At 41.6% G+C, this 26,089-nt stretch overlaps 1 protein-coding gene across 13 annotated transcripts in view; it reads right to left on the bottom strand.

The window, feature by feature from the left end:
* Positions 1-803: 803 nt before the first annotated feature.
* susd1 (sushi domain containing 1) overlaps positions 804-26,089 on the bottom strand; it is a 185,706-nt gene continuing 160,420 nt past the window's right edge. For 5 of the 13 annotated variants that reach the window (XM_063048967.1, XM_063048962.1, XM_063048966.1 and 2 more), the window contains 3 exons: positions 11,998-12,040; positions 8,788-9,007; positions 804-3,118 (listed from right to left, as the gene is read on the bottom strand). In XM_063048967.1, the coding sequence (XP_062905037.1) occupies positions 2,963-3,118; positions 8,788-9,007; positions 11,998-12,040 (419 nt within the window). In that variant the 3' untranslated portion in view covers positions 804-2,962. Of the gene's footprint in view, positions 3,119-8,437; positions 9,008-11,997; positions 12,041-18,289; positions 18,384-26,089 lie in introns of those variants that run through there. The other 8 variants (XM_063048972.1, XM_063048964.1, XM_063048973.1 and 5 more) reach the window with 8 other exon arrangements.

Here is a 26,089-nt window from a genome sequence, read left to right as displayed (position 1 = left end):
ATTGGCCTATATGAAGAGCATTCAGTTGGGTCCTTGTTCTTTTTTAAGATAAGCGAAATAGAAGCTTCATAAAAAGATTGAGGCAAACTACCAAGTTTGAAAGAATCCAAAGAGACTAAGTGTAACTGCGGTATAATTAATGAAGAAAAAATCTTATAAAATTCTCCAGAAAATCCATCTGGACCCGGAGTCTTCCCTGAGTGTAATGAACATATAGCCTTGGCGATTTCCTCATAAGAAATGGGTTGATCCATCTGTTTGCAATTTTCTATAGAAAGTGCAGGGATATTTAATTGATCTAGAAAATTGTTCATTACAGTATTATCTTTAGGGGAATCAGAACTGTAAAGTTTAGAATAGAATTCTCTAAAGGTATCATTTATTTCAGAGTGATCAGTTGTCCTATCACCATTAGTTTTGCAAATTTCTTTAATTTGTCATTTAACTACAGAAGTTTTTAATTGGTTGGTTGGCCAATACTTTGCCTGATTTATCTCTGTGAATGTAAAATTGAATTTTATCTTTAAGAAGTTGAGTTTCAATTGGATATGTTAATAGAAGATCATATTTCGTTTTAACTTCAACACATCTTTCCTATAAAACAGGATCTGGAGCTATAGCATATTTTTGATCTGATTGTTTCAATTGGCTAATTCAATTCTTTCTTTATTAGCTTTATTCTTAACACTCGTAGTATAGGAAATAATTTGTCCTTTAATATAGGTCTTGAAAGTATCTCATACAATAAGATTAGAAGTCTCTTCCTTTTTATTCTCTTCAAAAATCAAAATAATATTCGTCTCTAGAAATTTTTAAATGATCTTATCAGATAACAAAGTTGTTTTAAAATGCCAAAATCTGTTTGTTTGAGGAAGACCAGAGAGATTTAAGGATAGAAACACAGGAGCATGATCTGAAACAGCAATCTCTTTATATTCACAGGAACGAACTGATGAAATCATTTGACTATCAATAAAAAATAATCAATCCTGGAATATGTGTGATGAACATGGGAAAAAAAAAACAAGTACTCCCTATCTAAAGGATGTAAAAAATGCCAAACATCAACAATATCACACTTCAATAAAAAAGATTGAATAAACAAAGCTGATTTATTAAGAGATGTTGGTTTAGAAGATGATTGGTCTAAAATTGGGTCTAGCCAACAGTTAAAATCTCCTCCCATCACCAAAGAGTATAGTTTCAGATCTGGTAAAAATGAAAAATAACACTCAAAGAATCCTGAATCATCTACATTTGGGGCATACCCATTGGCAAATACTATTAATTTATTATCTAGTTTTCCTGAAACTATAACAAAACGTCCATTAGAATCAGACACTACTTTATGTTGGACGAAGGAAAGTGTATTATCTATAAGAGTTGAAACTCCCCTAGATTTGGCCTGAAAAGAAGAATGACTAAAAACCACGGCTAAAAAAACGTAGATTATCACATTTACATATGTGAGTTTCTTGTAAGAAAATAACAGGGACCTTAAATTTCCTAACATAAGCAAAAATTTTCTTATGTTTAACAGGGTGATTTAACCCTTTCATGTTAAAACTAAGTAAATTAATAGTTTGTTCGATTTTTAATATTATTTAAAGGAAGGGTTAAAATGTAAGTTAGAACCAAGCCATAAACCTTGAGAAATGGTAACCAAGCAACAAGTTTGCTAAAAATTTGAAAACAGCTTCTGAGAAAAAAAAACATACCCCCGCCCACCTCCCAAAGAAAGAAGACCGACCAATAGAAAATCTGCATCTACAACTAAGGACAAACCCCCAAAAAAACCTGGTGATCGCTCCAATTAGTTTCAAGGTTATTTATATTCCAACCTAAACCAAACAAGAAACAAGAAATTCAATTCTTGTATATCAAAAATACAGTATTAAAAAATACAAAAGGAAATTTTGTTACAAAGATTTACCAAAAGCAAAAGATACAGTTATTCATACAGAAAGACATTAAACATTTAATCTTATATCTTCATGAAAAAACAGACTAAGCAGTTAGCCTTCAAATTTTAAAAATCTTTGTGCTTCAGCATTCAAACGAAACCATTTGAAGGATCCATCTTTAATGAGATTCTCAGTCAAACTGGGTAGCTAAGGGATGGGTTAAAACTCTTGTTAAAAAAATCCCAACAAAGCTTGTTTAAATTTAGCATGTTCCTGCATAACCTCAAGCAAATAATCTTCGAGAATCTTAATATTCCACCCTATAACCAATCATGCCCCTTCAACGGGATTTGCGAATTAAAAGTTTCTCATTTAATCTTGTGTCTTCATGTAAGGACAAACTAAACAGCTAGCCTTCGGCTTTTAAAAACCTTTGTGCTTCAACAGTCGAATGGAACCATTCGAAAGATCTATCTTTAAGTGTGATTCTGAGTTGGATGGGTAGTGAAGGGGAGGCTTGAAACCCTTATTAAAAAGCTCAGACATAACTTCTTTGAATTTAACACATTCCTGCATAACCTCAGGCGAGTAATCTTCGACAATTCTAATCTTACGACCATTATAGTCAATCATGCCTCTTCAACGAGATTCGCAAATTAAGAGTTCCTTTGTTTTAAATTCCTGAAAACAGATTATTACTGATCTTGGTCTCTGACCCTTAGGAGGTCTAAACGCAGGAGATCTGTGAACTCGATCAGTCATAGGCACAGACGTCAAAATCTCCAGAAGTAATTCTTGCAAAAAGTTTGGAAAAAATTCCATAGGATGATTACCTTTGATTAATTTTTCGAGACCCAGAACCCGTAGGATGTTTCTTCTACTTCTATTTTCTAGGTTGATAATCTTCTGGCTTAACTTTTCGTTGAACTTCGATTGCTTTTCATAAAGCTTTTGCGATTCATCCACTTCTGTTTCCAGAGACGACAAAATTTCTTCGTTATTTTTAATACGTTTATCGTGTTCGTTAAGAGTTTGTTGAATAGAATCCAATTTACCATCTATTTGTTTAAATTCAGAGCTGAATTGTTGAAACTTCTCAGAGGCTTCTCATGTATGACTTTGCAGCAAATCCATAATAGAATCCAAACCGGCAGGAAAATCATCCTTTTTAGTACCTCTAGCCCTCCTTGTATCCATAATGAAAGAATGCCACACTTAAAAAAGAAGTTTCAAGACAGGTTGGAAATAGTAAGATAATTATAACTGGAGCAATGGCAGATTGCTGTTACTCCATCAGCCACCACCAGGAAATCTCATTTGCAATTAACACAGTGTCAAATCCACATATCTAAAATCATTGATGTTTTCACTGCCAACTTTGATACCCAAGATGTCTCTTATTTTTTTGTAATATTGTTTCACTGTACACATTAAACAAATCAGGGGAGAGAACACACCCTTGCCTAATGCCTCTCTTGATTTTCGTAAACTGACTCACTTTTCCATCTATTCTTACAGCGGCAGTTTTTGCAATAAATTATAAAATTAATATATGCTGCATAAGCAGAGGAATGATTAGTTAGTGTTAGGACCATTCAGAAAATTGATGACAGAGGGGAGAAGCTGTTCCTGTATCACTGAGTGAAAGTCTTCAGACTGCTGTTGGAAAGATGTGATGTAATGATCATTTTTGCTTGGCAACAGGAATGTTTGAGCAATTTCAAGCATTGGCTGATATATTTCAGGCAATGACCATCTATTTACATTCGACCCAAACTGTTTATCACTTCCCTTCTTTCATACACAACTCCTTTACATGATTATGCTAAAATTGCGCATAGTTTTTATGTGAGTGTTTTCTGAACTGTTGTTCTAGGAATGAAGTAAAACAAGGACATTTGCGCAACTTCTGATGACATTACATACTTCCATTAGTATCTGAGCTTGTTGTTACAAATTTGCTTTTGTTGCATAATAGAAACACAATTATTGCTGATCTGATAATCCATGGCAAATGAGACTTCCTCAGCAACTGGGAACATTTAGAAATTGCTCTGTAATTGGAAGACATAACATTGCTTCGATTGAATTGTAGTTCACTCTTGTCTAGAGCCCTCTAGGCAAAGTGCAGCATGTGGTTACTGTCAAGGTACTACCTGCACCTCATTAGGCTGGTGTTAAGTGGCAGAGCAAGTCTTTATTTGATTCTTAGCAACAAAATGAAACAGTCACTTGATGTGTTAGGTTCTAAGCATCTAGAGACATTACTGAACGAATCAATACCTTCCACAGTGCTTTGCCAAGTAATTATATTGATACTTAGCATCCTGGCTCAAGGATCCCGGAGGTTTTTGAGAAAATGGAAACAATTGGTTCTCTCGTTTCTGTGGTCAAGTCCAATGACGAGGTGCCAAGATTTTAATAAATGATCGGACTGGATAAGAAATAGATTTCCTTCCTTGAGACATATTAGATGTTTTATCTTTCCCAATAATGATTATAGCTTTTTTATGCCCGCTCATTAACTGCTTTAAATTCTGAACTACCTCCATTTAAGAAACTCATTAAAGGTCAATATCCTTAAAATGGAAAATGTCTTAACATCACAGACCAAAACAAAGGGCGCACAGCCCACTGCTTTGTGTCATTACCTACCTGTCCCTAGCACCAAGACGGACAAAACGATTAATCCTCAGTCACTTCACCAGACTCAGGAAAAGCTGAATGTATGACTGGTGTTGGTTTTCTAATTTCTTTTAAGAACACCAGAGGTCAAAAATCAAATCATGAGTTCCCGGGTACAAGCTCGTGTTGATCCTTAATTTCTACAATGCCAGCATTTACAGCCATGCCTTCAGCAAAAGGCCTTACATTCTGTGTGGTTGTCTTTGCCTCTAAACCACCATCTCCTTCTTTAAAACACTCCTATATAACCAAGCTCTTTCTTAATACCTGCTTGTGAAGGTAAACCCCATAAAGAGACATTTGGGACATTTCACTTCACTACGGATGAAGTAGAACCCTGATGTTCATATTGCTCATGGAAAAGTTGGAGCCAGTGGTACATAGGAGGAAGGTACAAGAGCCTCAGAACTCACCACCAGGTTCAGGAACAGTTACTACCTTCAAACATCAGGATCTTGAGCCAAAGGGGATAACTTCACCCAGCCTCACTTGCCCCATTATTGAAATGTTCCCACAACCAATGGGCCCATTTTCAAAGACTCTTCACCTCATGTTTTCGATATTTTTTGCTTATATTATTGCTGCTTCTTTTTGCATTTGCACAGTTTGTTGTCTTCTGCACTCTGTGTGACCGCCTTAGTAGGGCAGTCTTTCGTTGATTCTGTTATAGTCATTAGTCTGTAGATCTGTTGAGTATGCCCACAAGAAAATGAATCTCAGGGTCTATATGCTGACACGTATGTACTTTGATAATAAATTTACTTTGAGCTTTGAACATGGTCAGCTCAAGTCATTCAGCAACGCTGCCTCAGAATAGGACTCACTTGGAATCCAGTGTTCTAACAACTTCAAAGTACAAACAGAAGAGTGTCAGGTTTAGAAATTGAACATAGTTTTTGTGTGTTGCATTTGTAGATTGGAATCTGCAATGAAGTACTATTCTGATTATAAACTGCTATTTTGTTCTTTCAGAAACATTCAATATGTAAAGGAAATCAAGTTAAACCGGATACTACACCAGGGTGCTGCATTCTGTGGCGACTTTCTGTACAATATTTACCTTATCTTCTGCTTGCTGAGGTAATGTCAGCGGTGCTTTGTAGTCAGTAGGCTATGTGGTCAAGTGAAATAGGATCCAGTGTGTCCCTCTTGCACTAAAGGAGTGCTGCACTGTTGGAGGTGATCACCATTGTAGAAGAGATTAAACCAAGGCTCTTGCTTCCTGGCCAATAGCTAACCCCTAACCAGTAGCTTCAAGCAAATGACCTCCTCTGGGAGTCCTATATCTCCCTACATCTCAAAGAGGTGCAGGGTTGGTTATTGAATTAGCCTGTGTAAAATGTTCTTAGTGTGTAGGTGAGTGGTAGAATCTGGGGAGGGGGTGAGGGACAATAAACAAGACAGATGCAAGCTGTGAAGACAAAAGGAACTGCAGATGTTGGAACCTGGAACAAAAAAAAACACTGAAAAAACTCAACAGGTCAGGCAGCATCCGTGGAGGCAAAAAGTACATGTTGATGGTTCAGTACAGTTGCTGGATGACTGGTTTATTGGCAATGATTTAAAGCAGTGCAATGGGTTTTGTACCAGTGCTGGAAGGTGTAGAGAGATTGGATGAGAACAAGGAGTGCCAAAAGCGAGATGGTTCACCCGCAGAAAAAGTCAAGAGTAAAGTTCAAAGTAAATTTATTATCAAAGTACATATATGTCACCACATGCAACCGTGAGATTCATTTTCTTGTGGGCATGAAAATGCATTGGGAAAAGCATTTCCAGATTTCCACTAATATTGTTCTGTAAGTGAGAAGCCTGGACAGGATGTCACCTAACTTGGCTTCCTTACCCTCTCTCGATATACTGTATAGGAGAGCACAATTGCTTTGTATCTTGCCTAGAATACATTGGCCCAAATACACTTCTTGTTCAGGATCTGACTTGCCTGAGGGGGAAAAAATGATCTAATAGGACTTTGTCTGCGGGTATTCTGCGTGTGACAGCGTGTTGTTTTAGACACTTAGAGAATAATGACGTGCATTTAATGAGAAAGTGTGTCGCAATCTCTACTTGGCTTGACTGCACATGACAAGTATTATTCAAATATGCTTGGGAATAATCCAATTGTTAGATTTGGAAATGTGGTAACATCTGAGTCATATTCCAAAACATTATTATGTTTAAGTTCACTGTATGAATGCAGAAAATAGTAACCACATGCCAATTTTTTTTAAGCAACATGCTGGTTCCCGCATAATGTGATCTGATTATGAGTCAGGAGATTGCAAGCATTCAGCTCATGCCCTACACACCAATTAGTCACAAGATGCATTAGTAGCGTGCCTCAACCCATAGCATTCTTTATAGCCTTTACATTGCCAAGGATATAACACATTAGCATGGTCTAATAACCACTGGGCAATGAATCAGGGATGAAATATCTTTGGTGGAGCTTTTGTTCCAATCCCGGTGCTCATTCCCCACAGGCCTGCAAACTTTCTCTTTGTATCCCCTTTTGAAATGTTTCTGCCACATATTACTTTAATCCAAATCCTAAAAATTACGCAATGCCAGTCCTAATGGGATTAGGGATAACCAAATTATACACGTCTATCTTGTACAAATCATATTCTTGTATTGCTGTGGTGATTTGGCCGACATTGATGGCACGTATCTATTCTTCAACTACTATGTTTTCCAGAGGATTGCCTCACTTTTATCGGGCGAAACTGCTGTCGCTTTGATAATAAGATAGTTTCCTCTGCACTTTACTTCCTTTTCTCTGAATAAATAATTTTCTCAATCCAGACAATTAGTTATGAAACCAGACATAGACGCAAACCTCCCTCAACTCACTTCAAGTCAGAGAGTTGTCAGTAGGCACCTGGTTACTCTTTACCTCATGTCTACCTTAAATTTAAACGGAGTCATGAAAACCCAATGCAAGAAATTGGAATTCCAAGACCAGCACATTGGGAAAATGGAGCAGGGTTAGGCCTTTTTGTGATTCAAGATCCCAACAGATTGGAAAACAGTAATGGTATGATATAAAAAACAAAAACTCCTATTTGTAAAAGACGTACAAAGTATTGTATAGCCAGCTTAATACTTCTTGAAGTGTAGTCATTGATGCAAAGTAGGAAATGGACATAGCCAGCTCACACAAATAACAACTAATGCATCTCTGGAGACAGAGATCTGATATCTTTCCTAAACCTACTGACTTTCACAGCTATCTTGACTATACCCCTTTCCACTCTATCACTTGTAAAAATGTTATTTCCTTTTCTCAGCTCCTCCGTCTCCACCTCACCTGTTCTCAGGTCTTCCATTCCAGAACATCCAAGATGTCCTTCATCTTCAAAGAGCCTTGTTTCCCTTCCTCTATCATTGATGCTGCCCTCAGCTAAGTCCCTGCAAGCAGGACAAGGGCTACACCTGGCTCTGCACCTCAGTCCCTCACTACCATCCCGGGCCCAAAGCAGTCTTTCCAGGTGAGGCAACAATTCACCTGCAAGTCTGCCAGGCCTTCTACTGTGTCCGGTGCTCCTCTGGTAGATTGGGGAACCGTTTCATTGAGCAACTTTGCTCTGTTTGCCACAAAATGTGGACTTTCCCAGTGGCCACTAATTTTTATTCTACTTTGCACTTCCATTTTGACATGTCAATCCAAGGCCTCCTCTATTGCTGCAATGAGACTGGTCTCAACAACATCGCATATTCCGTCTGGGTAACCTCCAAACTGAGGGCATGAGCATTGATTTCTCCAACTTCTGGTCATTTCTCCACCCCCCCCCCCATCATCTCCTTTTCTGCCTTCGCTCTTACCCTTTCTTGACTCCTCACCTGCCTATCACCTTCCCCTGATGCCCCTCCTCCTTCCCATTCTCCCATGGTCCACTCTCCTCTCCTATCAGATTCCTTCTTCAGCCCTTTACCTTTTCCACCTATCGCCTCCCAGTTTCTCACTTCATCTTTCCTCCCTCACTCACCTACCTTCCCCCCTCACCTGGTTTCTACTGTCTCTGACAGGTTGTACTGCTTCCCCTCCCCCACCTTCTTATTCTGGCTTCTTTCCTCTTTCCAGTCCTGATGAAGGGTCCTGGTCCGAAACATCAAATGTTTATTCCTCTCCATAGGTGCTGCCTGACTGGTCAAGTTCCTCCACCGTTTTGTGTGGTTGCTCTGGATTTCCAACACCTACCGAATTTCTTGTGTTAACAACTAGATCATCTGATTTGAAGCTTTGGTTGAGGCTGAGAATTCCCTTGCTCTTTGGAATATTGCAGTGGTCTCTTTTACATGCAGTTGGGAGGAGAGTCGAGGCTTCAGTGTAAGGTCTCTTCAAACAGTCAACACTTCCAACCATGTATGGTCCCTCAGTTCTGCCCTGAATTATCTGATTAGATTTTGTTCTCAAGACTCTGGAATGAAGTTAAGTTAACTTTATTTAGAAACATTATACCAAATTATACAAATAAATAAGAGCTTTACAATTCTAGCTTGTCCAAAAACTACCAATATTTGAATACAATTTTGAGAAAAATAGATACACCTTAAGATTTAGAAACTAACTGGCAATGATTAGGGGAACAAAATAAAAGTTCAGACTGCTTGCACATCCTAATTAATGATTTTCCCCATTCTTTCCAATGTCTTTTAAACTGAATTTACATTGTTTAAAATTTGCAGCAAAGAGTCAGCTATTAAGTCTAACAGGACTGTGCTGAGAATTAAGTGTCTAAGTTCATCTACCTGTGTTATCTTACACAATACCCTCTGTTCCTTTCCCCTACATCTGAACCAATTCCCTGAAAGGACATTTATCCTTTTCTAAAGCCATTCATGGAATCATGTACAGCAGGGGATCAGGGGAACAGAAGCTAATACATACACACTGCAACCTAATTCAGGGGGCTATTCAGTTTTCATAGAGTCATAGGAACATAGAAAACGTACAGCACCATACAGGCCCTTTGGCCCACAAAGTTGTGCCAAACATATCCCTACTTTAGAAATTACTAGGCTTACCCATAGCCCTCTATTTTTCTAAGCTCCCTGTACCTATCCAAAAGTTTCTTAAAGGACCCTATCCTCCACCGCCATTGCCGGCAGCCCATTCCACGCACTCACCACTCTCTACGTAAAAAGCTTACCCCTGACATCTCCTCTGTACCTACTCCCCAGCACCTTAAACCTGTGTCCTCTTGTGGCAACCATTTCAGCCCTGGGAAAAAGCCTCTGGCTATCCACACGATCAAAGCCTCTCATCATCTTATACACCTTATCATCTTATTCATAAAGAACCTCACCACAGAAACAGGTCCTTTGGCCCATCCAGTCTGTTCCAAACTATTATACTTCCTCGTCCCATCAACCTGCACCTGAACCACGGTCCTCCATACTCCTTCCATCCATGTACTTATCCAAACTTCTCAAATTGGCTTTTACCACTTTCGCTGGAAGCTTGTCCTACATTCTCACCACTCTCTGGGAGAAGATCCCCCTCATGCTCCCCTTAAATGCTTGTGACCTCTAGTTCTAATCTCACCCAACCTCAGTGGAAAAAGCCTGCTTGCATTTACCCTCATAATTTTGTACACCTCTATGAAATCTCTCCTCATTCTTACAGTAAGAGAATAAAGTCCAAACCTTTTCAGTCTTTCCCTATAACTCAGGTCCTCAATTCCCAGAAGATAGGATATTTTTTAAAGTTTAAGTATCTTGAAGAGATGGGGAAAAATGTATTTCTAAAACACTTTTCACAACTTTGGGGAGCTCCAAGGACCTTAACAACTAATGAAATACTTTAAGGTATTGCCTCCATAGTTGAGAAGCAGCAGCATGTTGAGCCGACCAAAAGCCCACTAATAACCATGTGGTAATGAACGGTTAATTTGCTTTACTTGATAGGTTTATTGAGCGATCAATATTGTCAGGGATCCCTCAGTCTCCTCTTCGAAACAGTGCATTAGGATCTCTCAGCTTCACCTTACAGGCTAGATAGAAACTCACCCAAATCCTGGAACCTCTGACAGTGCCACACTCTCTCATTCCACATGGGTTAGATATTAGGCTGTGGTATTAGTAATGGGGCTTTGACCGCATAACTAGTGCATAGAAGTGTAGCTGATAGCACAACACTATTGCAGCACCTGTGATGTGGATTCAATTCTGCCTCTGTAAGGAGTTTGTACATTCTCCAGGTGCTCCAGTTTCCTCCCACATTCCAAAGATGTACATGTTAATAGGTTAATGATCACACAGCGGTAATCATGCGGTGTGGGTTCATCGTGCCAGAAGGACCTGTTACTCTGCTGCATCTCCCAATCAATAAATAAAATTTACAAATAACTACACGAAAGCCATATTACAGGTTTTGCAGCATGCTGTACCACCGATCTCCACTCGGATACATAACACACAGAACATCAGAATTTCCACAGGGCACTTCATGATGTCCTCGGCTTTATGCGAGGAAATGATCTCGTTTGCGTAAAATACAAAGATAGGCGGAGGGGCAAGCAGTGACGTGGAAACAGAGAGTCTTCAAAAGAACTTGGACAGATTAGAAGAATGGGCAAAGAAGATGGAATACGGCCTCAAAAAGTGTATGGTCATGCACTTAGGTAGAAGGAATAAAAGTGTCGACTATTTTCTAAATGGGGAGCAAATTTAGAAATCAGAAATGCAAAGAGACTTGGGAGTCAAAGTGCAGTTTGAATTGGTAGTAAGGAAAGCAAAAGCAATGTTAACATTAATTTTGAGAGGACTGGAATATAAAAGCAAAAATATAATGCTGAGGCTTTGTAAGGCATCAGTAAGACTGCATTTGGAGTACTGTGAGCAGTTTTGGTCTTATTAAAGATGGGTATACTGGTATTGGAGAGGGTCCAGAGGAGGTTCAAGAGAATGATCCTGGGAATGAAAGGGTTAATGAACGAGGAGTGATTGATGGTCTGAGCCCGTACTCACTGCAGTTTGGAAGCATGAAGGGAAATCTCATTGAAATATATCCAATACTGAAATACCTACTGTAGATAGAGTGGATGTGAAGAGGGTGGGAAGAGGATGTTTTCAATAGTGGGAGAGTCTACGACCAGAGGGCTCAGGCTCAGAATACATGAGTATCCTTAGAACAGATAAGAAGGAATTCCCTTAGCCAGAGGGTTGTGAATCTGTGGAATTCATTGCCTCAGACGGATGCGGAGGCCAAATCATTACATAATACTTAAAGCAGAGGTTGATTAGGCTCTTGATTATCAATGACATCGAGGGTTACAGAGAGAAAACAGCAGAATGTGGTTGAGGGATAATAAGTCAGCCATGATCAAGTAGCAGAACAGGCTTGAGATGAATGACCTAATTCTGTTCCTATGCCTTATGGTCTTGAGATTTTGATTTTCTTACTTACATGTAATATTTGGCATCTCTGCTATTATCTTGTCTTGAAACTCCTGTAAGCAAAAATAAATGGTTATTTCTCATCTCCTTCTCAGTTTTATGGGCCATGTATCCCAAAATATGCACAGACTACATGTGGATCCAGAACATTTCTCCTATTACTGATGCCTGGACAAGATACTTACTACTGGGAGTGGTGATGGAGAATACTTTAGCAAAAGGAATCGATAATTGCACTTAAGGTATTATATTTATTTCTAATTATTCATGAAGGTGCTTGTAAGAAAACAATGGACAGGAGGGGAAGTAATTCTCAGTTCATTTAATCATCTTCAGTGTCAGAGTGAACTGTGCAGGCCAGAAGCTATGCCATCTCTCGTCAAGAGCCAGTTTAATTTTCCAGAGAAACAATATTCACAGGCCTGATAATATTATTTTTATCAAATGGGCTACTGTCCTTCCGGTAATCACTTAGCACAGTCTCAGGACGTGCACATTCACTAATATGCAAATAATAGGGCGCCTGCTTTCAGTGTTGTTACTGAAGCTGTAAAAGTTAATTTCCTGCACATGCTCTTGCTTGCATTTCCATAGCACCTTTCACATCATTTTTCAACATCTCCAAAACCTTTGCAGCCAAAGAAGAGGTTGGTGCTCTAATTCAGGAGGTACAGCAGCCAAGATGCAGCGCAGCAAGCTGACTCATGTGGGAAGCAGTTCAGGGAGGGCTTACGAGACAGAAATTGGAACGGTTGAGTTGGTAAGAACGCAGAGGCTTGATTTGTTTCTGCTGCAGTTCAGAAGAGAGTGAGGGGAGACTTGGTTGAAACAGTTAAGATCCTGAGTGGTCTTCACAGAGTGCAAGTGAAAAATATGTTTCCTCCTGTTGGAGAATCAGGAATAAAGGCATCACTATTTGAAAATAAGGAGTTGTTCATATACACAAGGACAAGGAGATTTCTTTTCTCAGAAGAACTCGCTCTTCAAAGGGCTGGGAAAGCTGAGGCTTTGAATATCTTTTCAGATGGGATAGATAGATCCTTACAGTGTGAGAGGGTGGAAGGTTACTGGGCAAGACAGCAATATAATCTGTGAACATACAGACACACGAATACCCTATTCCTGCCCATAACTCATATGTTTGTATGTCACAGGCGCCATTGTAATGAAGAGCAGACCATCTGATAATCAAAAACAACTGCGGATGCAGGAAATCTAAAACAAAAGCAGGAAATGCTGGAATATTCAACAGATCAGCTCACATCAGTGGGAAGTGAAACAGAGTTAATAATCTTCAGAACTGAAATGGAGAACAAAAAAGCTTGTTAAACTACAGGGAGGATGGATGAGATGTGCATCTCTGATAGTATAAAACTGGAGTGGCCATGGGGAGAAACCAAAAACAAGGTTATCTGGTCAATGTGAGACTGGGAACAGTTAGTGAGTGAGAATTTAGACTAAAGAACCCAGACTAAGGAATATCGGAGTATGTATCACCCACCTGTAATATTAGTTTATCTTTTTTATCGTTCCCTTTTCCCCCCTCTGGGATAGGAGGAGATGCCCAACCTGAACTCCCGGATATGTCCTCCTGCTCTGCATTTCACGTCTACCACATTCTTTTGTCTAAACCTGCAGAGTATTTCTACACAATCTGATAATTCGGGGACAAGCAAGGGAAAATAGTGGCCAGGAGACGGGACAATTTACCTTCTCCTCTCTGAAGCAGTGACTCAGAGGAGAGATGGGGCCTTGATTCGTACCTCATCCAAAAGGTGTGAAATCCCTCGTTTTATACTGGAATTTCAATTGAGGTTATCGTGCTGATGTCTCCATGCAGAGCTTCATCCAAGATGAAAGTGCTATCTCCTGATCCAGAGCTGAATTTGAAGAGTTCAGCTCCATTCCTTACCAATCCAGGTCTGATTGTGTTTACAAGTGCCCATTCTAGTCTGGGGCATGGATGGTGTCTGTGATAGTCTTTGTGGTCCTTCAGATCCACACCTACATAAAGGGTAGCACTTGAGAAGTTGCATCAAAGTCATGTAAATTTGGGTAACGTCCAGTGCTCAGTTTTATTTCCATATTGCAAAAATAATATAAAAGCATGCAAAGGATACAGAAAAAAAATGTGTAAGCATGACACCAGTACAGAAGACTTATCCTGATACCTGACAGCATCTTACTCAGAACGGTGAGGACGCAGACAAGCAGTATTTTGAGGAGGTATTAGGTAAGTACTTGAGGGTGAATGGAAGAGGAGGACATTGATGGGTTTACAAGGGGGAAAGTGAAGAGCTCACATGGAGGATAAAGTGAACACAGAACTATGGGATGAAAATATCCCTCTCTGTGCTGCAGGCTCTACATAATCCTTCCTCTCAGTTGATAGTTCAGCCAATATTACCTATTGATGAAATGTTAGGTTCTTGAACAAATATGAACTCCCTTGAAAACCTTTGATTCTTATTCTCCATTCAGACTCTGTCACATAATGTGAACAAGTTTTTGCAAATTTCAGCAATTTATATAACAAATGTAGATTCTACTCATACAGTGAGAAACTAGGCTTCAGAGTCAAAATGTGCAGCAAATGAAGGTATCCAATATGCTTTTCATGAACAGATTGCAAGTTTGTCTGTTCTGGAAGATTGGAAGGGATGCTAAATTCAAGCTTATTGAATGGCAGAGTGGCCAGTTCTGTCAGATGGAGGGTGGTGGTGGAAGGGAACTGGCTATTTGTTTTTGTTGTTGTGGAGAGCTTTAAGATCTACTTGATGGTGGATGGAAGCTTATAGACATCCATGGTGAGAATAACCAGGGCCAGGGCATTGAAAGTTAGAGAGGAGATCAAGAGCATGAGAAGAGCTGAGGCTGTAAGTGGGAAGGGACTGAACCAAGGAGGATAGAATGGAGTCGACGTATTGGGACACAAGTTCAGTGGGGCAGAAGCAGGCAGACAAAGAGCCTCTCCAGGTTTGTGGATCTTGGGTAGGAGATAGAAGCGAGCAGTGTGGGGTCAGAGAACTATGAGTCTGGTGGCAGTGGACTGGAGTTCACCAGAGTGGATGAGGTCAGTAACGGTGTTGGTGGTCCGGAGTGGGTCCACTTCAAGAAGTAGGTATGAGGAGAGTCTGAGAGTTGCCGCCTGGCCTCAGAAAGGTAGAGGTTAGTCTGCTGTACTACACAGCATCCCCCTTGTCTGCAGGGTTGATGGTAAATTGGGGATTAGTGCGGAGAGAGTGCACGGTCTTCTTCTTCTTCTCCTCTTTTCATTTCTCTTTATTTGGTTACCTGCCAGGTAACATCTGCAAAAGTTATGCATTTTCTTAGTATGGATCTTATGTAAAAGTAATTAAAGGCTGTGCCTCTGTAGGTTGCTTTGTGCTTCCTGTGGAAACATGACTTTGAATGTAACTTTTTGTTACTAAACTATTTATAAACAAGATGTTATGAGGATGAGTAATACTATTAGTAGGATACTATGGAGACAGCAACTCCAATCACCAAATAATTTTGGGTGTTATTTGAACTATCAATTCTGGTTGGATGTGCACTGGGAAAATGCATGAGATAATCTCCTGACTCTAACTGGGCCAGCCCACTCTCCTACCATTGGTCACCCAACATGTCTGTCTGCATGACACTCACTTTCCCATTGTCAATGAGAAAGCAAAATGATTCTCCATTATCTAATAGGAATAGAGTTCCCCTGGTCCTCATCTACCACCCCACCAGCCTCCAGGTCCAACATATAATTCTCCGTAACTTCTGCCACCTCCAAAGGGATCCCACCACTAAGCACATCTTTCCCTCCCCCTCTTTCTGCTTTCCGCAGGGATCGCTCCCTACGCGACTCCCTTGTCCATTCGTCCCCCCCATCCCTTCCCACTGATCTCCCTCCTGGCACTTATCCTCCCTTACCACCATTCAGGGCCCCAAACAGTCCTTCCAGGTGAGGCAACACTTCACCTGTGAGTCGGCTGGGGTGATATACTGCGTCCGGTGCTCCCTCCTATATGTTGGCGAGACCCGACGCAGGCTGGGAGACCATTTTGCTGAACACTTATGCTCTGTCCACCAGAGAAAGCAGGATCTCCCAGTGGCCACACATTTTAATCCCACATCCCATTCCCATTCTGATATGTCTATCCACGGCCTCCTCTACTGTCAAGATGAAGCCACACTCAGGTTGGAGGAACAACACCTTATATTCCGTCTGGGTAGCCTCCAACCTGATGGCATGAACATCGACTTCTCTAACTTCCACTAATGTTCCACTTCCCCCTCGTGCCCCATCGTTATTTATTTATTTATTTATTTATTTATTTATTTATTTATTTATTTATTTATTTATTTATTTATTTATTTATTTATTTATTTATTTTCCCTTTTTTTTTCTCTCTTTTTTCTCCCTCTGTCCCTCTCACTTTAATTCTCCGTAACTTCCGCCACCTCCAACGGGATTCCAACACTAAGCACATCTTTCCCTACCACCCCCCTCTGCTTTCCGCAGGGATCGCTCCCTACACGACTCCCTTGTCCATTCATCCCCCCCCCCCATCCCTTTCCCATCTTCTGGGCTTCCCCCACCCCCCGTTCTTTCTCCCTAGGCCTCCCATCCCATGATCCTCTCCCTTGTCCAGCCTTGTATCCCTTTTGCCAATCACCTGTCCAGCTCTTGGCTCCATCCCTCCCCCTCCTGTCTTCTCCTATCATTTCGGATCACCCCCCTCCACCTCCCACTTTCAAATCTCTTACTATCTCTTCTTTCATTTGGTCCTGACGAAGGGTCTTGGCCCGAAACGTCGACCGTACCTCTTCCTATAGATGCTGCCTGGCCTGCTGCATTCACCAGCATTTTGTGTGTGTGTTGCTTGAATTTCCAGCATCTGCAGATTTCATCCATTATCTGATCTGGCTTGCTGATCATAGACTTGTTTTTAAACTGATGTCACTACTTTAGATACAAATAAAGATAAATTTTCAATTTTTTTTAATTAACACTACTAAAGCCTTTGGTGCTATCTATTTCTTACAGCATAAATTGGAGGGGTAATTGATGACGGGAGGGCTCATGTATAATATCTGTTGTAACTTTGTAGGAGAGAATCCTCAGAGTGGCTGGACTGGAGAGAACAGGGTGTTTTTCAAAGGCAGCACGGTGGTGCAACAGATCACGCCTCTACCCCACTGCTCCAGTACCCAAGGTTAGACCCTGACCCCTGGTGCTGTCTGCGTGGAGTCTGGACTTCCTTTGACTGCACTGGTATCCCCTGGTGCTCCAGTTTGCTCCCACATCCCAAAGATAATTGGCTACTGTACATGATCCTTAGTGTAGATGGGTGACAGGAAAATTAGAGTGGAGTTGATGAGTGTGTGAGAAAAAGATTGATTAAAGATTTTTTTAAAATACCAATGCTAGATATTTAAAATTAAAGCAGAAAATGCTGGAAATACTCAACAGGTCAGGCAGCTTCTGTAGAAGGAGAAACTGAGATGATGTTTCATGTCGAAGACCCTTTTTGACAAATTCCAGTTCTGATGAAGGGTCTTCAACCTGACACAACAGCTCTCCTTCTCTTACCTCAGATGTAGCCTGGCTTGCTGAGCGTTTCCAGATTTATTTTATTAATGAGAATAAATTGGGGAATGGGTTAGTTCTGACAGTCAACACATTCAGTGGGCTGAATGGCCTCCTTTTCTGTCATAAGAAAATATAAACGTAAATATTGAGGGAGGGAGGGAGAGGGAGAGAGGGAGATCTATATATACACACTCATACTCGGTAAAGGACTTGGGCTTTAAGGGGAAGTGGAGAAGGAAATTCAGGTTGATGGAGGCAGGGCAATCAACAGCAAGGAGGCAGAGGCTGGAAGGGCATCGCAGTCTTGCAAGGTTTTCAGGTTCCCGTAGATTACAGGTGACAGAGGACAGAGAGGAGCGAGTACAGGAAGAGATCTGAGGCCTATTCATTGGACAGAAGCCTTTGTAGGTCGGTGATGACACAGATTTATCATCTGCATTTGCACAGTTTATTTACAGTTTACAGATCCTGTTTACACTTACTGTTCTACAGATTTGCTCAGTATGCCCGCAGGAGAAGAAGGGTTGCACGTGCTGACATGTGTGTACTCTGATAATAAACTCGCCTTTCACTTTGAATGTGGATGGAGCAGCACAAAAGATGGGAAAATAAGAATGCATCGCAATAGTCTGCTTTAACATATCAAAAGCAGCAGGCAAGAAAAGGCTGAGTCCAAACCAGCTGACATTGGCTCTGATAGAATGCCTTTACCTACCATACCACAGAATAGCAGAGAAACAGAATGAATCCAACCGTTCCCAGAGAACCCAGTCCTAAAACCGTCATTGTCTGCACATTGTTTGATGAGCCTGTACAAACAAAATAATTACAGTGACAGAAACAGAGTGAATAACCAGCACTGAACGTAACTCATGTGATGTCTAAAAATACCATTTTACACAAAATCCATTGCATACTGTTAAACCCAAGTAAGGCTGGGATTAGGAGAGAACAAGTTACTTTGATATAATCCCTTTAATGTGTTAGAATGTCTCAGGCCATTTCACAGCAGAGTCAGCAAACAAAACGTGACATGATGATGTTAAACTAGATCACCTAAAGACCGATAGGGAAGTAATTTTGGAAGAAATATCTTAATAGAAGACTGAAGGTTTAGGGCAAACCAAAGGCTTGGGATCAAGGGGAAAGAATTTGACTGCTATTTGCAGAAGGGCTTCCTAAATCTCTACATAATGTTCTCCTGAATGACTGATCATGCTGCCTCAGTAAAGATGCCAACATACTCAAAAAACTCACACATCTCTAGGTATTCTCTCTTCTCTCCCTCCCTTCAGGCAGAAGATATAAAAGCCCGAAAGACCATAACCCAAGGTGAAAGACAGCTTCTATCCCACTAATTGAAGATTATTGAACTGTCCATAAGACATAGGAGCAGAATTAGGCCATTGGGCCATTTGGGTCTGTTCTGCCATTTTATCGTGGCTGATTTGTTATCTTTCTCAACCCCATTCTCCTGCCTTCTCCCCATAACCTTTGATGCCCTGACTAATCAAGAACCTATCAACCTCCATGTTAAATATATCAAATCACTTGCCCTCTACTGCTGTCTGTGGCAATGAGTTCCACAGATTCACCATCCTCTGGCTAAAGAAATTCCTCCTCATCTCTTTTCCAAATGGACATCTCTCTACCCTGAGGCTACCACCACAGGAAACATCCTCTCCACATCCACTCTATCAAGGTCTTTCACATTCGATAGGTTTCAATTGGGTTTCCCCTCATTTTTCTGAGTTCTAGTGAATACAGGCCCAGAGCTATCATATGCTCTTCATACGACAAGCCATTCAATTCTAGAATCATGTTTGTGAATCTCTTTTGAACCCTCTCCTGATGAAGGGCCCAAAACTGCTCACAATACTCCAAGTGAGGCCTCACCAGGGCTTTATAAAGCCTCAACATTACATCCTTGCCCATATATTCTCGTACTCTTGAAATGAATGCTAACATTGCATTTACCTTCCTCAACACCAACTCAACCTGCAAGTTAACCTTTAGGGGCCCTGCACAAAAACTCCCAAGTCACTTTGCTCATTAGATTTTTGAATTTTCTCTCCATTTAGAAAATCGTCTACCCTTTCATTTCTTCTACCAAAGTGCATGACCATACACTGTATTTCATCTGCCACTTCTTTGTCAATTCTCCTAATCCAAGTCCTTCTGTAGCTTCTCCACTTCCTCAGAACTACCTGCCCCTCCACCTACCTTTGTATCATGCAAAAACTTTGCAACAAAGTTATCAATTTCATCATCCAAATCATTGATATATAATATAAAAGGAAACTGTCCCACACAGACCCATGTGTTACACCACTAGTCACCAGCAGCCAACCAGAAAAGGCTCCTTTTAAACCATAAGACCATAAGACAAAGGAGCAGAAGTAGGCCATTCGGTCCATCGAGTCTGCTCCGCCATTTTATCATGAGCTGATCCATTTTATCCTATTTAGTCCCACTGCCCCGCCTTCTCACCATAACCTTTGATGCCCTGGCTACTCAGATATCTATCAATCTCTGCCTTAAATACACCCAATGATTTGGCCTCCACTGCTGCCCATGGCAACAAATTCCATAGATTCACCACCGACTGACTAAAAAAATTTCTTCGCATTTCTGTTCTGAAAGGGCGCCCTTCAATCCTGGTCATGACCTCTCGTACTAGACTCCCCCATCATGGGAAACAACTTTGCCACATCCACTCTGTCCATGCCTTTTAACATTCAAAATGTTTCTATGAGGTCTCCCCTCATTCTTCTAAACTCCAAGGAATACAGTCCAAGAGCAGACAAACGTTCCTCATATGTTAACGCTCTCATTCCCGGAATCATTCTAGTGAATCTTCTCTGTACCCTCTCCAACGTCAGCACATCCTTTCTTAAATAAGGAGACCAAAACTGCCCACAGTACTCCAAGTGAGGTCTCACCAGCGCCTTATAGAGCCTCAACATCACATCCCTGCTCCTATACTCTATTCCTCTAGAAATGAATGCCAACATTGCATTCACCTTCTTCACTACTGACTCAACCTGGAGGTTAACTTTAAGGGAATCCTGTACGAGGACTCTCAAGTCCCGTTGCATCTCAGAATTTTGAATTCTTTCCCCATTTAAATAATAGTCTGCCCGTTTATTTTTTTCTGCCAAGGTGCATAACCATACACTTTCCAACATTGTACTTCATTTGCCACTTCTCTGCCCATTCCTCCAATCTATCCAAGTCTCTCTGCGGACTCTCCGTTTCCTCAGCACTACCGGCCCCTCCACCTATCTTCGTATCATCAGCAAACTTAGCCACAAAGCCATCTATTCCATAATCCAAATCGTTGATGTACAATGTAAAAAGAAGCGGCCCCAACACCGATCCCTGTGGAACACCACTGGTAACCGGCAGTCAGCCAGGATAGGATCCCTTTATTCCCACTCTCTGTTTCCTGCCAATCAGCCAACGCTCTATCCACGTATGTAACTTTCCCGTAATTCCATGGGCTCTTATCTTGTTAAATAGCCTCATGTGTGGCACCTTGTCAAAGGCCTTCTGAAAATCCAAATATACAACATCCACTGCATCTCCCTTGTCTAGCCTACTAGTAGTTTCCTCAAAAAATTGTAATAGGTTTGTCAGGCAGGATTTTCCTTTAAGGAATCCATGCTGAATTCTGCCTATCTTGTCATATGCCTCCAGGTACTCTGTAACCTCATCCTTGACAATCGACTCCAACAACTTCCCAACCACCGACGTCAAACTAACAGGTCTATAATTTCCTCTTTGCTTCCTTGCCCCCTTACCACCTTTTGCCTCCTTCCACTCTGCTACTGCTTTATCCATGCTAGAATATGCCTGAACTCTTTCAATTTACATTTGTTTTACATTCTGTGTTTTTTGCTCTTTTGTTTTTCTTTTTTGCTGTTTGTGTGATTTGTTCTTTTTTTTGCGCATGGGGTGGGGTTTGATGTTTTTCTTTTAACGGGTTCCAGGGTTTTCTTTGTTTTGTGGCTGTCTATGAGAAGATGAGTCTCAGGGTTGTATACTGCAGACATACTTTGATAATCAATGTACTTTGAATAGTTGAATCAAAGTTATCTGCAATTCAGTTTTGAAGTAGTACATCTCCAGTCAGGTCAATGCCAAGTCAAGAAAGGATGTTAAATGCATAGCCGAGGTGTTTTTGTTAACTGCAGGTGAAGTGAAAATGGAGTAGGATGGATGAATAGAGACAGCTCACAGGTTTGCCATGGCCCATTGTGCAACAGTACAGGATAAGAGAGATCAATAGTCTCCCTCTGCTTCTAATGTTATACACTTCTATGTCAATTTTCCTTTGATGGATCAAAATCCTGGATCTCCTTACACAACACCACCACAACTGTGTCTCCACTTCATAGATGGCAGCAATTCAAGCAGCCAGCGATTATAGCCCATCCCAAATTCCCACAAGGAAGGTAATTCGGAATGGCCAATGGATTCTGGCTTTGGGACCGATACCCAGATCCTACTAACGGTGCTTTTCCACACAAGAGATGCTGGAAATCCAGAGGAGCATACACAAAATGTTGGAGAAACTCTGCAGGTAATAAGCAGTCGACAATTCAGGCGGAGACCCTCATCAGGACTGGAAAAGATAGAGGGGGATGCCAGAATAAGAATGTAGGGGAGGGGAAGGAGTGCAAGCTGACAGGTGATAGGTGAAACCGGGTGAGGGGAAAGGTGGGTGGGTGAGGGCGGGAGATAAAATGAAACTGGGAGATGATAGGTGGAAAAGGTAGAGAAAAGGACTGTAGAAGGAATCTAATAGGAGAGAAGAGTGGATCATGGGAGAAAGGGAAGGGGTAAGGAAACCAGAGGGAGGTAATGGGCAGGTGAGGAGAAGAGAAGGGGTAAGAGGGGAGCCAGAGGGAGGTAATGGGCAGTTGAGGAGAAGAGAAGGGGTAAGAGGGGAGCCAGAGGGAGGTAATGGGCAGGTGAGGAGAAGAGAAGGGGTAAGAGGGGAGCCAGAGGGAGGTAATGGGCAGTTGAGGAGAAGAGAAGGGGTAAGAGGGGAGCCAGAGGGAGGTAATGGGCAGTTGAGGAGAAGAGAAGGGGTAAGAGGGGAGCCAGAGGGAGGTAATGGGCAGTTGAGGAGAAGAGAAGGGGAGCCAGAATGGGAGAAGGCAAAAAGCTTCTCCACAGCTCCCTGGGAAGGTACAGATGCAGGAATCTGCAAGTTTTAAGTAAATTGCTTGCAGCATGGTGCTAATTATAGTGCACCAGTTGAATTAATTTGCATGTGAGTTTCTAAGCAACCAAATACTTGTCACTGTAGGGTCGGTCAAGCAGCCTTGAGACTGTCCCCAAGTCAACTGGATCATTGTATATTCACGAACAAAGCCCTGTCAAAGGGCATGGTAAGGTTTTGATAGCGATGTGGCCTCTTTGCTACTCCACCTCTGACCCAGTCACCATCCAGACTATGCAGAGGGAAGCAGTAGGATAGGACTTCCTCATCCAGCAAAGGTGAGTGTGCCAGAACAAAAGGTGGTAATTGCACCTGGGGGGAATTGTTGTTGAGTCCCTCTTGGCGCCTCGAGGGACATCAGGCAGCTCCTTTGCCATTCCTTTAGCATTTTTTTTACAGGGCTGTATCGCTAGCTCAACGCTCAACCCGGCGTGGATGGAAAGCGTGTAAGGAGCCGCTGGATTTGAACCCAGGGCCACTCACCTTGAAGTCCAGTGTGGATACCACTGCACCACTGGCTGGCTTAGGGGGGCTTTGCCTGCTTGATTTCACATATTTCATGACATCCTTGACTCAGTTTTCTAAAGAACTATCCCTGCTATCGTCATGCAGCATTGCATTAGTTTGTGCAAGGCTTCTGTTTATTAGGTGAACAAATCTGGGTTTGGCAAAATATAAACAGAAACTGCCTGAAACACTCAGCAGATTAGCAGATATTCATGGAAAGCAGAACAGAGCAAACATTTCAAGTTAGAAGGATCTGCAATCTAACCAGTAACTCAGTTCCTCATTCTACGGATGTTGCCCAACCTTCTTGGTATTTCATGCTCTTCTGCTTGTGTATCAAATTCCCAGCATCAGCAATGTTTTAGTTTTGATTTGCTACTTACAGGAGGTAAGGCACAAGGCTGGTTCTGTCTCATTAGCCAACAAAGATAACTGGTGTTACCAGAACTCTTAATCACCCATCTATCTCCTCTCAAATACCAGCTAGCAATTCAACAATAGTAACAATCATGTGTCCCATTGTTACATAACATCTAGATGTGTATGCTTAGCCAAGGGTACAGAATAATTAAAAGGAGAATTTTGTTGTGTGTACACTGGCTGTACACACATCAAAGCAAAAGTACTTTCGAAGTATAGTCAAAATCTTCATCACATTTTAAAAGTACTTAATCCCTTGAGAATTTGAAGGTCATGAAAGGCACTATATAAATGCAATTTCCCATTTCATTCTCAATGCACCACCCAAACCAAATGTGAATCTTGTTTTTTCTGTGGGTGCGATGAATGCTGTTGATTCCGTTCTCTTGTTCAACAGCTCGCAAAGACAACTTTGTTCATTCACAAGAGCAGCACTTATTGTTCACCCCTAATCAGCCTTGAAGAGTTTGCTGGAGCAGTTCAGCGAGCAGCTAAGTTCACTTTGCTTCTGGGGGTGCAAACAGGGCAGACAAGACAGTGTAAAAGCAGTAGGTTTCTTCATCCTACCTATCTTCCCCCCCCCTCACCTTGTCTCACCCACCGCCTTGCAGCTTGTACTCCTTCCTCTCCACCCACTTCCTTATTCTAGCTTCTTCCCCCTTCCTTTCCAGTCCTGATGAAGGGTCTCAGCCCTCTCCATAGATGCTGCCTGACCTGCTGAGTTCCTCCAGCATTTTGAGTGCCATACGCTGGATTTCCAGCATATGCAGGATCACTTGTGCTTGAGATTTCCACGAGCAAACCAAAGAGGTTTTTGCAACATCTCATTAGTTCCACGGCGACCATTAATAGTAATAGATTTAAAATGTATTGATTTGCTGGAATTTAAATTGTTGTAAAGGAAATCAGACTCCTGGCTCAGAATCACTACTCTAAGCACTTGGATGCAAGACAGCAATTGTATTTCCACACTCTGTCCAATCCTACAAGGTTGCCGTTAGTAACTGCTGCATTGACTGTTCCCTACACCACAGAGTTACCTCTCCCAACGCTATAGATTATTGCAAAGTACAGGGACAGTGATGCACACAGTCCCAACCTGAAGGAAGACTCCTGGAATGGCTGATACCCTGACCACCGCTGCCAGTTTCCAGGCCTCACGCTCCAGCTTTGCTACAATGGTCCCACCATCAGGGAGCACAAGGAAAGCACAACAGCCAGCACCTGGTTATAGTTGAGTGGCCCTTAGTGCACAAACATGAAAATGAAGACATGAGGGAAACAGGAATCTGGAAACAAGCTGCTGGAAAAACTCAGTGGATCGAGCAGTATCCATGGAGGCAATGGGATGGTCTAAGTTCAGATCTTGCATCGGGACATCCGAATCAAAATCAGGTTTAATACCACCGACATACATTATGAAATTTGTTAACTTTGCAGCAGCAGTACAATGCAATATGTGATAAATATAGAAAAAAACAGAATTATAGTAAATATATATATAGTATAGTATTATAGTATATATTATAGTATATATATATATATATAGTTAAAATAAGCAGTGCAAAAATAAAACAGAAACAGGAATAAAAATGTAGTGAGGTTGTGTTCAAGGGTTCAATGTCTATTTAGGAATCAGATGGCAAAGGGGAAGAAGCCATTCCTGAATCGCTGAGTGTGTGCCTTCAGGCTTCTGTACCTCCTTCCTGATGGTAACAGTGAGAAGAGGGTATGTCCTGGGTGGTGGGGGTACACCACCTTCCCGAGGCAGCGCTGCTTGAGGCCAGTACCCGTGATGGAGCTGACTAATTTTACCACTTTCTACAATTTACTTTCATTCTGTGCAGTAGCCCCTACCGCCCCCACCCCCCCCCCCGACCAGACAGTGATGCAGCCAGTCAGAATGCTCTCTACGGTACATCTGTAGAAGCTTTCGAGTGTTTTAGTTGTTAAACCAAATCTCAAACTCCTAATAAAATATAGCCACTGTTTAGGCAACACACATCAAAGTTGCTGGTGAACGCAGCAGGCCAGGCAGCATCTCTAGGAAGAGGTACAGTCGACGTTTCAGGCCGAGACCCTTCATCAGGACTGCTGATTGTACTCGCTGCCTGGCCTGCTGCGCAGTCCTGACGAAGGGTCTCGGCCTGAAACGTCGACTGTACCTCTTCTTAGAGATGCTGCCTGGCCTGCTGTGTTCACCAGCAACTTTGATGTGTGTTGCTTGAATTTCCAGCATCTGCAGAATTCCTGTTGTTAGCCACTGTTTAGCCTTCTTTATAGCTGCATCAGTATACTGTGACCAGGTTAGTCCCTCAGGGATAGGATATCAGGAATGAAAATAAAGAATATTAGGGT

Source organism: Mobula hypostoma, chromosome 5 (assembly GCF_963921235.1).
Source record: "Mobula hypostoma chromosome 5, sMobHyp1.1, whole genome shotgun sequence".
Lineage (NCBI taxonomy): Eukaryota > Metazoa > Chordata > Chondrichthyes > Myliobatiformes > Myliobatidae > Mobula > Mobula hypostoma.
Note: the sequence above shows the minus strand (reverse complement) of the source record. Positions and strands in the feature narration are given on the sequence as shown.